We start from the raw sequence: 12,648 nt of genomic DNA, 5'->3' as shown, positions 1-12,648 counted from the left end.
TCCTCACACTGCTGGGGCGGGAGTTTCCTCTGGTTTCCTTCCTGCGCGACGTGCGCGTGTACTGTGTGTGTGTCAAGTGAGGTGTTGTTGTTGTTTTTCTTTGGTGTGTAGTGTGTGGAACACATCAACACACAGTTAATGTCAGTAGCGGTTGACCAACACATCAACAGAGGTACTGTCAGTGCTACAGAAACACGTTATTGTCGCTAGAAAGCAGTCGTTTTTGTTCTGTCACTGCGCATGTGGTGTGTATTTCAACCAAGTTGCCCTGCTAATTAGTTGTTCTAGCTCATTTCGGGACCCTCCACCTTTTCTGAATTTTGGGTACCTCCGTCCAAAATTCAGAAAAGGTAACCGAGGGTCCCGAAAGGGGCTAGTGTTTAGCTTCACAAGGCCAAGATACGTAATGCTAAGTGTTAAGCAGACATTTCCATCAATAACCTTCTATCCTGCTTTTTCCTCTCCAAGTAGACAAAGTGTGGTCTTGGTGGATGGAAGGTGCATCTCCTTAGTCTTACACAAAAATGAGCCTGGCTCTTCATGAACTCCTGATCTGCTGCAGGGGTTTAGAGAATGATAAAGCTACAGAGAGAAAGGTAATTGCAGCCAATTTTAAATAATAGCATAGATAAAACAACTTTTGTTTGCCACACAAAGCTATCATGTCTGTCCATGTATATGTAACAGTGCATGTATTTGCTATAGCCCCATATGTGCCCTCCCTACGCGTAGTGCTGAGGGAACATACTGGGGCTAGTATTTGCTACAGAGCAGAATTAGTAACTGTTTCCAGCATAGGAGAGTGGGTTACTGGTCAGGCTCCTACTTGGCCTCACCCCCTGAACCCACCTCACCCCTGCCCACTTTGACAGACTGGGATGGCTTAGGGTCAACGACAGAGTACAGCATCTTGCAATGGGTCTGGTCCACAAGATTCGATACTCCACCAAGATACCCATGTACCTGTCTACTGTAGATACTTCCTTAATGTTAACGAAGTCCACACCCACAACACCAGAGGGAGTGCAACGAACCATGTACAACCCAGATTCGGCACAAACAAGGGACTAAATTCTTTTCGCTCCTATGCCACCAAAATGTGGAACGCCCTACCAACATTCATTAAGACATACGAATCCCTTGACTCCTTCAAAACCGCTCTCAAAGGGCACCTACGGAAGGCTGCAATTCGAAACTGGCCCCCGTAAAAATCAGAATCCCCCCACCGCCCCCCCCTTTTTTCCCCTCACTGTATATGTTTCTTTTCCCTTTTTTACCTCTATGATGAATTCCTGTTCTGTTCTTTGACTATATAGAAGTGTCTATTTGTACGTCTCTAAATGTTTTTGATGATTGAACATGGTGGACCCTCTTGTAAACAAGTGTAATGCTTAATTGGGTCGTCCACTCACAGTTAACAGTCTTTGTATTGAGTTTGTGCTTGAAATGTACTGTAATTCTGTTAATAAATATTTCAATCAATCAATCAATCAAAATTGTATCAGTTGAACAAAGCACTTGCATTCCTCGTGTTTATCCATGAAGTTGGCATTTTGGCACAAGTGACGTTGGTGTCTCTTCCTATCAGAAAGAGGCTGAACGCTTCAGGCAGCTCCTCAGAAAACCAGAGATTGTGCAGGAGTTGGATCGTATCTCAGGAGTCAAAGCTGCCCAAGGCTCCAAGCAACTCTCGTGGGATGCTGTGTTTAGGTAATTATATTATGCAGAAAAAAGGGGGGGGGCACATGTTCGCAGTCTGTTTAATGCAGCATAGCTTCACATGAATCATGCACACTGATTTTACATAAACTATTGAAATATTGCCTGGATCGTTAGGGCTTTTTCCCAATAAGATAACCACCCATTACAAAATATTAGGGCATTACATTTTGGGGCAATATGATGCCCAGAAATGCTGGTATGCTGTTAGAAGTTAAACTTTGGATACAAAATATGAGTTCTATGTCCTCTTATTTCAATTAGATAAACATTGTTTATCAATATGTATGTTTGTATGTACTACAATGCATTCAGGAGATATAAATAAATTATAATATATAATGATAATAGCAGTCTTTTTGCCTGCACTATTGTTTTTTTGTGTTAGGTTTTTACAGCGCTATGTCCAGAAAGAGACTGCGGGTATCCAATCGAAAACAACCAGTGTTACAAAAGCCACTCTGCAGACACGGAAGAAGAAGTTGGGCGAACTTTCCAGCCTGATCAAGTACTTCATTCGCTGTGCCAACAAACGTAAGGACCAGTAGAGGCAACACATTTTGATTTCACTCTCAATATCCAGCAGTTTATTACATTGCACCAGAAGACTTGTCTCAAGTTTAGCATACATTACTTGGGTTCTATCAAATGTATTTCCAGTGTTCATTGTCATTAACCAATACTTATAAGTGGTGATCCTGAAAAACTTGGTGATCTCACAGGTGATGTTTTCATTTAAAGCTTTAGATTTTACAGTCTGTTTTGGAATGCAGTATAACGTATTTCACTGCGTCTAACCCCCTTCCAGGCGGTCCACGTCTGAAGTGCAGTGACCTTCTGAGACATGTGATGGAGGTGCTTCAGAATTCTTACACCTGTACAGTCTATGGAGAAGACTACAGTAGTCTCCTGGTTAAGAACATTCTCTCCACCCGCAAGTACTGGTGTGATGTCACCTCGCAGCAATGGCAGGGTCAGTGTGGGCTGTTGGGCTCAATATTTACCTTATCACCTTTTAAGATAGTTTGATGTTATGGATGAACCGTTACACTACAATAGAACACACTCGTCATTCAAAATATTAGGTTTTTGTTTTGCTTTAATTTTGTATTCAATTCATTGAATGTCCCTAACGGAAAAGAAAATCCGCCCCTGTTATGACTTGTCATATGACTTGTCATAACAGGGCAAGTTGGTGTCAAATGTAAAATGCATATACGCATATAAACATAATCAATTAAATACCTTACATTTCTGTTTATTATCCCTAGGTCTTTTAGATCTTTACTGCGGCTTGTTTAACACTTCTTCCAAGTCCATCAACCGTGTTTTGGTGAGCAGGGTCATCCACACGGTGGTGCAAGGCTGCTGCATGCAAACCGAAGGACTCCACAACACTCTCTTCAGCTTCTTCTCCAAAGTACTTCTCAATGTCAGGTAACATTGTGTGTAAAATTCCATCAAAATTGATGTCTTGTGTTTTACTGATAATTCAACTCTATACTAGTCTTGCCTTCTCCTTGAGTGGAATTCAGTAGCTGTGTTTCATTGTAGGTTTTAGCCCCACCATCAGCAGGACGCTAAGCAAGAGATAATGTCTGCCTAGGTGGTCATTGTTGGTAAAGGTGGTTAATCACCCTGAACGTGATTTATTTATAATCAATGACCACCTAGCCAGATAGTATCCCGCTTAGTACATGACTACTTAATACATAAATTAATACATTGACCCAAAAGTGACAACAAAACAAAGTATTTCCTTGCTTACGGTAATGAAAGTATTCCAAGTTGGCCAAGTCGCCTCGGAAACAAGGAAGTGTGTGAATTTTGGGTACTGCATCGTCTATTTCTCGCTTCAAATGTTTTCAAAAACATTCTTGAGAGCAACGTTTAGTTAATGACATTGTGTGTTTTTTACATGGCCGTCATGTTGGTTACAGCATAAAATTCAAGCAGCACATCAGGTGCTCTGAGCCTTTGATTAGGCAGTGGTCTGTTATAGAGCGGAGCGGTCACTATCAAGAAATGACACAAATAAATTCAGCGACTGACCAATCAGAATCAAGCATTCAACCAAGTTGTGTAATAAGCGTGGCTATGTTATCAGTCCATTCAACTCTTAACCACTAGACTAAAGGGATTTCCCTATAGAGCGGGGGATATATTAGATTTCCACTCATTTTCAACATTTTACTATGTCATTAATATACCTTAGAGTTGTTGTGCGGAAATAATAAAAAAAAAAGTCCCCCCATTCTGTTTCCTGGAACTGGAGGTCTGAAAAAAAATCATTAACATGGTGAAGTACATATTGATGACATATGCAGATCTAGGTGATGTTCCAGTCTTCTCCATGTCTTCATATATGGAGTGGAGACGGCCATATATGGACTATGGAGCGTGTCACAAGGCGTGATGTCACAAGGCGTGAACGTAATCTGCGACCTACGGTCGCAATAACATCAACTCTCAACTTTATGACACACCTGCAGGCAAGAGAAACATTCAGCTGTGGTGGAGCACCTGGTCTCAGCTCTCAACGTCTTCCTGAGGTCCGCAGCCCTGAACTGTCGCATGAGAGTGTGTCTTCTGGGAGAGGAGTTAATGCCGCTCGTCCTAAATTTCTGGGCTGACATGAGGCCCAGCTCTTCTCTCAAAGATGAGCTAGTTGAATTCTTCCAGTTGCAGCTCTGTGTCCACCACCCCAAAGGAGCCAAAACACAGGAAACAGGTACTGTAAATCATGTTGAGTGACGGAGACCAATCTTTTCCTACACCATGCTTATTTTATAGTGTGAGAAGTCTGAGAACTACTGATTTAGAAGGCATTTATAACTTAATGGGTTATTCTTGTGTCATGTTCAAGGTGCCTATGCAGAGGATTGGACCAAGTGGCGCAGCCTGCTGTACAACCTGTATGACGCTCTGGTCAGAGAGATCAGCCATATTGGCAGCAGAGGGAAGTACGCCACAGGAACTCGACACATAGCTGTCAAAGACGACCTCATAGCGCTCACAGCTGATATCTGTCACCAGGTGAAGTTACACTCACAGGTGTAATAATTGCTATACTGAGTATTGGCTTTGGGGACTGAGATTGTTTGGTTGAAACCGTGTTTACCCAGAAACATTCATGCATGCACACTACTGTGCTTTCCCCGGATAGAGCTGTGACACGAGGTGAAAATATAATAGAGCTAAACATTGACCTTGAGCTCTAGCCTTTGATTAATTTAAAAATCCCGCATCCTCCCGCAATTAACCAGATACAGAGCTTATATACACTTTAGCAAAATAATGAATGTCTGAGGAGAACGTATCATTTCCCTACTGCGCTGGACAAGCACCGTGGAGTCTCACTCTCCAGCAGACATCTTCAGGCACGCTCCCAAAGCGTTCGCACCTGTCAATCATTAGTGAGAAGTGCATGTGTGGAGTTTCTTTTCCCCTCGACGGACATTCTCGCTTCTAAACCCCTTTTTGCTTTTCCCTGTGTGCACCACTCAGCAATAACGTGAAACAGAACACAAAGATGAGTACAATTTGTTTTATAACCAGTAACCACCAGCACGCAGCACCTCTCTCTCTCTCCACCCACTGTGTGCACAGTCTGCGCACTGCTGCGCAGTGTCCCTGGCACAATATAATAATATAGCATAATAGGCCTAATATAACATTTTCCCTCTATCTGTGACTGTGATCAGCTCCTCACACAAATACATTTTCTTGATCTCAATGGAATATTGCTGGTTCAGCAGGACTAAACGTTATAATTGTGGGATGGTTTCAGGACTAAATGGGACTTTTTTTTTGTTGCGGGGGGAGCGGCGGACAGGCGGTCACTACCCGCAGGAGCGGGCGGGATTGGTCTGAATTTCAACAGGAGTGGGCGGGAGTGGGATTATTAAATCACTCCCGCGAAGGGCTCTAGTACCTTGCTTAGTCATTTATATATATACTTAATTTTGAATGTACAATTTCACAGTTGTTAAAGTCCATACAAAACAGTTCTCTCCTATGGTTATTGACTTCTTGTTCCTGTGTTTATTGTGTGGTGCAGCTTTACAGTGAGGACAGTGATCTTCAGGTCCTGGAGGTAACCCAAGTCCATGCTAGAGCTACGCAGAGGGGCAGTCCCACCCACAGCACACCCAGCAAGCGCAGGCGCATTGAACTTGGCTGGGAAGTCCTTCGAGACCACCTGCAGCCCCAGCACAATGACTTTGATGTCATACCTTGGTGAGCAATCTGTTTAATATGACATAGTAGAAGAATAATCCATGAAACCTTTAAGTTTGTATATTTTTATGAATTTGTAGCCACCATTTAAGGTGGTGACGGAAGCGTCACTGACGTTCCACAAGAAATGAAAAGAGGTTACCTTTCTGCGTTGTTCCAACTCATATTGGATGGTCTGTTCCATGCGCCGACTCTCCAAATAGAACAGAGCTCTGAGAGACGCATCATCAGGTTTTGATGTGTCCAATTGGTGCCTCTAGTGATGTTGATGCGTTTGATAATGTGTTATTTTTTAATTAATACAAATGTATTGTGTCCAATGTGAATAGAGTATGTAATACAATATAACTAACAATTGCGGTGGCTGTATTTCGTCTCCCTGCTCTTCTATTGAGACATTTAGATTGTGTGAAAGGTCATGTCTAGACACAGGGTCTGACACAAATTTTGACCATTTATTACCTGAAGAAGCAGGCAGGCTCTATTAGCTTAATGGTAAAAAAAAAAAAAAAAAAAAATCACCAGTTGTGCAGAAAACTTGGTACAAATATGGCAAATCGAAAAGGTATCACATTAACATATGCTTTGCTCACCTTTATGCATAGTAATTAGGCATGTAACGATTCACTCAACTCACGATACGATTTGTATCACGATATGAGGTTCACGATGCGATTTTTCAAATCGTACCCCGATCTTTTTTCACATTTTTTATTTAACTACATTGCAAAAGAAGTAGCATTACTTTTGACAGTGCAGAAACATAATTGCCTTCCTTGATGATCATCAACGACCATCATCGCCTGGGCACAGTCACAGACACACACAGCTCCTCTACAGTGCTCTACTACTGAAAGTGACTCATTTCTCTCCAAAAGCACTTGAATATGATGGAGTATGACTAAAGCTCACATTTCACATCACACACCATAATTCACTAGCCCCCCTAAAAAATGTTTTATATCGATATACGATATATCGTTACATGCCTAATAGTAATGTACATTATTATTTTGAACTTTTTTGTTCTAAATAGGCTCCAGATTACAGCAATACTTGCCTCCAAGTACCCTTCCATGGTTCCCAGCCAGGAGCTGATCCCTCTACTCTCTGTGATGTGCCAACTCCTAGCGGAGCAGCACAGAGTAGAGAGGGGGACGTATGTGTTGCGTTGCCTGAAGGAAGTGGCACGATGCCAGGCCAGCAACCCGGGGAAGGCCCTGGCCCACAAGGCAGAGCTGGATCGGTTGTGGGTCCGGGTATGGGTCCTGGCACTGCGAGGAGTCAGCTCACCCCACACAGAGGCCTTCAGTCTGGACCTCCTAACCACCATCGTCCAAGGCGGTCTGATCGCTGTAGACGGAGAGTTCTGGAAGCTGTTCTCTGGCACAGCATGCAAATTGTCACAGTTAGTATATTTACTGTATCATTTGTAAAATATATATCTGTCACTGGAAATAGTGCCTTTGTTCATTGTGTTTGTGTGCGTGGACACATCAGCAACATCTGATGAGCTCTGTCTTATATTCTTGTCTGTGCATACACAGAGCTGCTGTTTTCTGTCTCACCTGGGCCCTGTTGAAATGCCTGGTCCCTAAGAGCCTCGCCCTGGGTGCAGGTTGGGACTGCGTGAGAGCCACGGATGGTTCCGGAATGCCCAGCCTGAAGGAGATCCTCATAGCATGGCTGCTGATGACCGAACAGAGCGAGGAGGTGGAGGACAGCTCCAGACCTCACCCCATCATCTCCAGGTCAGCACTGCTGTAATTTCAGGCCCTGGCCTATATCGTTGAGTGTGGATGTTTAGTTTGGACAGATATCTAGGATTTATTAGAATCCTGTTATTGTTTAAGGTAGTGGTTCTCAAACCTTTTCATGTCAAAGACCATGTACACGCCCACGGGACCCCAATTTGAAAGTTTGAAACCATTTTGTGCCAGGGACCCAATAAGAAAGCATTTGTAAAATCATTTTTTAAACTAGCATATCTACAAGATATACAAGCTGGTATATCGTTTTAAATTATAAATTGTACAGGGCTTAAGTGATTAAACTGTTCCTCATTTTGCCGTGGACCCCCTGGAACCCCATCAATGACACTAACTAGCCTGTCTTTGGGGCTTTTGCCCCTAACAGCTTAAAGCTACACATACAGGATAGAAGCTTCTTAAGACATGTTTGTGCTAAATATTGATTTCAGTATTTACTCAACTAATGACGAAAAGCCTCAAAGTTGATCTCTCATGATTTTGTGTTCAGGGACTTTCCTCACAATTTGATAGCAGACATTCTAGTATCTTTGACCCTGAAAGACACCAGATCTGGCCTGAGTTTCCTTCTCGGCTCTCAAGTACTGGAGAGGTAAGGGAAAAGATAACCAGTGTCCTAAATGCTTACCCTAACCATGCTTTTCTTTTTCAATAAAAGTCCTGAAAGCCTATTTCTTATTCTCTTATTTTAATTAATTAAACATAATAAATTGAGAGATTTTGCGTTGACCACAGCCAATGCATTATATGGTTTAAGTGGTTAAAATAATAATGATTAAAAAGGTTAATTCCTTTGGGATCAATTTTCCTCCTTCTCTGTGCATAGCGCATTGTTCCAAGAGCAAGCAGGGTACAAATCTGAAGACCCGCTGGCCGAGATTGAGAGACTATGCCTGCTGTGCAGTTTTGATGAACTGCCCTCAGAACTCAAGGACAAGGCTGCCAGCCCGGTGACAACTGATGGCCAAATCCCTGTCGTCCCCAGCCTCAGAGAAAGGATGGAGCAGTTGCTGTTGGGTGTTGCCAACAATGTACTCAACTGCTACTCCCCTGATGTAGGTAGTGGTTAGATTTGAGAATGTGTGTGTTATGGTGGGAGAAAGTGTCCACAAGTCAAATGGCAGAATGTTTTTATTTTGTTTAATCTACTGGTATATTTTTTTAAATCTGTGTATAAATCTGAGATTTATGGTTCTCTATATTGTGTTCAGTCTCAGACTATGTCTCCAGAGTGTCTGGTACGCTGTTTCAGTCTGCTGACTGGAGTTCTGGCTGCATATGTTGCCACTGGAGTCCTAACAGAAGACGAGGCCTGTCGTTCTCAGCTTTTCACTAAGGCCAAGGTACTGGTCAACAACAAAGTAACTTTAGTTTACGTAAATGTTAACTCGCTGTTTTAGTTTGTTCCCTTTCTAAAAATAAACACAGGATTATCTTATTAGAATAGTTAGAAGTTTATTTTGTGCAACACAAAATAAACAAATAACGGATGATGGGGTTTCACAGTGTTAAATCTTTCAACAATGTTTCTTTAACCTTTTACTTTACTAAATTACTATTCTTGAATGGTTTGTCATCGAGCTTCATTTGCAATTGCCAGAAAAAGGCAATTATTACCCCCCCTCTCCCCCCAACAAATACAAATACAGTACATTCAACAACAAACCCCCTGCCTAATGTTAATTGTGGCTTTATATTGCAGTCTCTGGCTCAGGACTTCAGTGAGTTTGTCTCCAGTGTGAAAGTGAAGCTGAACGAAGACGGTACTATGACTGTACTGAGGTCTGTCATGAAGCTCTGCACACTGTCTGCTGGGAGAAACACCAAGGTGAAATGGCATCACATCAACTGCAGTAGTATTGGAAGAAGTGAATAATGGTGATGGTGGCTGTAGTAGTCATACATAGATCTATATAGTGGTTCTACTGTGTACCCCATTGAGCCTGCCAGCATTCACAACATTTTAAGTGCCTTTAGAGCAGTGGTTCCCAAACGTTTCAGGTCGGTGGCCAAAAGGGAGATAAGACGTTTGCCTGGGATCCAAACTAGTGAAAACAACGTGTCGCAAGCTTGTAGAACGGCTTGATCGGTTTGTTTGTTTAAAGAAAAGAAAATACATATTTTGAAATGGGTCACGACTCTAGTCAGGATCCACAAAAATTTGGCCGTGACCCACAAATGGGTCCCGAACCACTATTTTGGAGGTGGCCCTATAAATAAACGTGGCCCCAGAAATGTTTTAAAAAACAACCTACATTGTCTTCCTAGCATTGATCTATATTGCATATAGTCTACTCTACAATATGAGATGATGAGATTCAATTTATTGTCAATATACAGTGCATATAAAGTACAGTACAGTACAGTACAGTACAGCGAAAGGTATTTTCGCATCTCACCAATATGATTTTTAAACTTAAAAAGTACTAGATGAAATGGGGGGGGGAAATTCACAGCACTATTGTAGTTCTTTGGCTTGCATTTCGGGAATGGGCTTTGACCTAAATGTCTTTTGTTCTGCTCTCACAGGATAGTGTTGGCTCCATCTCCTCCAGTCTATTCATTAGGATTCTGCCCTCCACACTTCTCAGTGATCTGGCAGAGATTTGCAAACTGTTGGTAAGCGATAAGTACCTTTAGCAAAGTTTGCATACTAAAATGGTCAGGTCACACAATCATACAGTGTATATATATATATATATATATATATATATATATATATATATATATATATATATACAAATAAATAATCATAGGCTTTGCTATGTAATATTTTATTTGGAATGCCATGGTGGTAAGATAGAAAAATATATATTTTTAAAGAGGTAAAAATAAAATATTATTTTGCATCCCAAAACTACATTTTAATTTAGTTAAGATGTGTCACCAAAGCAGTATTACATGGGATAATGAGATTGTACTGTGTACACAGTAAAATCCTGTTAAAAAGTGTTAATATAAATCTGAGTGTGTAGAAATGTAACTAAATGAACCCACAAGGGTCTCAGGATTTTTACAGTTTATGTCAGTCCTGTGTAGGCCTGTCACAATTACATAATCGCCTAATGGCAATTCTTTGAAACCATTGTTTTTTCCACAATCGTGGAATTGTGAAAATAGCAGATCTATAACGGCATTTAAACAAACTTAAATCATTAACTGCAAGTAAAGTAAAATACTAATCGTGACAGCCCTAGTTCTGTGTCCTGTTGACCGACACAAAGCTCACTCATTGGAACTGAACTTGTTCCCTTGTCCCGCCAGATGAGCAGCGCATCGAGGCTGACCAAACCTGTACATGAGGACGAGCCCATGGATGACGACTGGGACTTGAGCAGGACTCAGCAGGGAGATGATGACCTAATGGACATCTCCATATCCAGTGACAATGGCACCAGCGAAGCCCACCGGCAGAACGGAGATGGCAGTGATGTTCCCTGTGCATCCGGTAAGAAAGTGGAAGGCAGGGGCTGACCATACCAAGTACAGTACACACTGTAGAGAAGGACGTACATACGGTATGTTCAAAACTTTATTATTTATCAGGAAATGGAAAAAATGAATCTATGGATAGTAAAGTTACAAGCTCCAACCTGGTGTCCCTGTTTTGGGCATGTTATTTGGGCAAATTCTTTTACAATATGTTACAAAAAAGAAGTGAGCATTTAGATTAATTTTTGCTATAAAATAGGGCATTCATTTATGAAATATTATATAGCATGGAAATGGAATGAGGTTTTATACCTGACAATATAAGTGTCCATGATATGGAACATCAAGACATACCCACCTGATTGTTCCAAGATGCTGTGTAAATTAACTTTGAATGATGAATAATGGAATGTCCTGGATTGGCCCTTTCCCAGGTGCTAAAAGTGTTCTAGAGGAGGAGTGTCTGGGCCAACATGACCTGGCACTTCTTGCCAGTCTGGAGTTCCTGTGTACGTGCTCGTCTGTCCTGCCGAACCACAGCCTCCTGTTTAAACCACAGGAGGTCCGACGCAGGCTGCTGCTGTTGCTGGAGCACATGGACTGCAGCAAGGCCCTGCACCTCAACATGGTGAGCAGCGCTAAAGCCTGATTAATACGTAGGTAGTTGCGTGACAGTGTTGCACAAGGAAAATAGACGTTCTGTAAGTTCACAACACTTGCATGCTTGTAGATGGGCTGTGTTTTTGTGCACAAATGGGTGTGAAACCTGATCAGGTGGAACAGTGAATGATAATGATGATGATGATAGTGGTATAGTATATGAGAACATGACATCTGGCAGGGAAATCTGTATTTTTTTTTTTTTTGTGTGGAGTCGCATCATCATAATAAAGGCATACGATTGTTTTTCTATTTAATAATTTCTATGTATAATTCCAGTTGGTAGCATTGTAATCAGGGAGATAGAATACTGGAAATTGATCTTGTTCCTCTTCTAGTACCTTGTCCTGTTGAAGATGCTTCCTGTGGAGGACTCACTCTCACCAGAGGATTTCGATGCACTGCTCAGACCTCTGGCGTAAGAAAGCATTTTCCTCACACACTAATATCTATGGATTATGATATATACTGTACATGTTTTAATATACATGTCCTATGTTTTTTTTATTACAGTTACAGTAATGTATTAGGACCTTTTGAATGTGAAAAGTAGTTATTGATTCAAGACAATTGGAGCATGGTCTTTCGCAGGGACCTGTGTTCGCTGTACCGTCAGGACCGGGAGGTGTGTGCCACCGTGCTGCTGGGGTTGTTACCTGCCATAAGGAGCCTTGGACAAACCCGGCACATGCCAGAGGACATGAAACACGTACATGGAGCACTGCTGAAAGTCGTCTCAGGCTTCTGGTCAGTGGCACATTAAACATTCACATAATAAAGTGTCTGTTTGGTATAGCTATTGTAATCATGATTATTTATTTTCGCTATT

At 41.8% G+C, this 12,648-nt stretch overlaps 1 protein-coding gene across 4 annotated transcripts in view; it reads left to right on the top strand.

Moving 5' to 3' along the window:
• atm (ATM serine/threonine kinase) overlaps positions 1-12,648 on the top strand; it is a 43,192-nt gene that overhangs the window by 327 nt on the left and 30,217 nt on the right. Inside the window, exons 1-20 of one of the 4 annotated variants that reach the window (XM_079515113.1) lie at positions 4-172; positions 469-596; positions 1,589-1,710; positions 2,108-2,253; positions 2,528-2,692; positions 2,991-3,156; positions 4,212-4,450; positions 4,586-4,755; positions 5,780-5,958; positions 6,995-7,366; positions 7,506-7,709; positions 8,218-8,319; positions 8,554-8,782; positions 8,939-9,070; positions 9,430-9,555; positions 10,257-10,346; positions 10,992-11,175; positions 11,594-11,787; positions 12,158-12,237; positions 12,411-12,566. In XM_079515113.1, coding sequence (XP_079371239.1) covers positions 525-596; positions 1,589-1,710; positions 2,108-2,253; positions 2,528-2,692; positions 2,991-3,156; positions 4,212-4,450; positions 4,586-4,755; positions 5,780-5,958; positions 6,995-7,366; positions 7,506-7,709; positions 8,218-8,319; positions 8,554-8,782; positions 8,939-9,070; positions 9,430-9,555; positions 10,257-10,346; positions 10,992-11,175; positions 11,594-11,787; positions 12,158-12,237; positions 12,411-12,566 — 3,128 coding nt within the window. In that variant the 5' untranslated portion in view covers positions 4-172; positions 469-524. Of the gene's footprint in view, positions 1-3; positions 173-202; positions 246-468; positions 597-1,588; positions 1,711-2,107; positions 2,254-2,527; positions 2,693-2,990; positions 3,157-4,211; positions 4,451-4,585; positions 4,756-5,779; positions 5,959-6,994; positions 7,367-7,505; positions 7,710-8,217; positions 8,320-8,553; positions 8,783-8,938; positions 9,071-9,429; positions 9,556-10,256; positions 10,347-10,991; positions 11,176-11,593; positions 11,788-12,157; positions 12,238-12,410; positions 12,567-12,648 lie in introns of those variants that run through there. The other 3 variants (XM_079515115.1, XM_079515116.1, XM_079515114.1) reach the window with 3 other exon arrangements.

Source organism: Electrona antarctica (genome assembly GCF_951216825.1).
Source record: "Electrona antarctica genome assembly, chromosome: 11".
NCBI lineage: Eukaryota > Metazoa > Chordata > Actinopteri > Myctophiformes > Myctophidae > Electrona > Electrona antarctica.
Note: the sequence above shows the minus strand (reverse complement) of the source record. Positions and strands in the feature narration are given on the sequence as shown.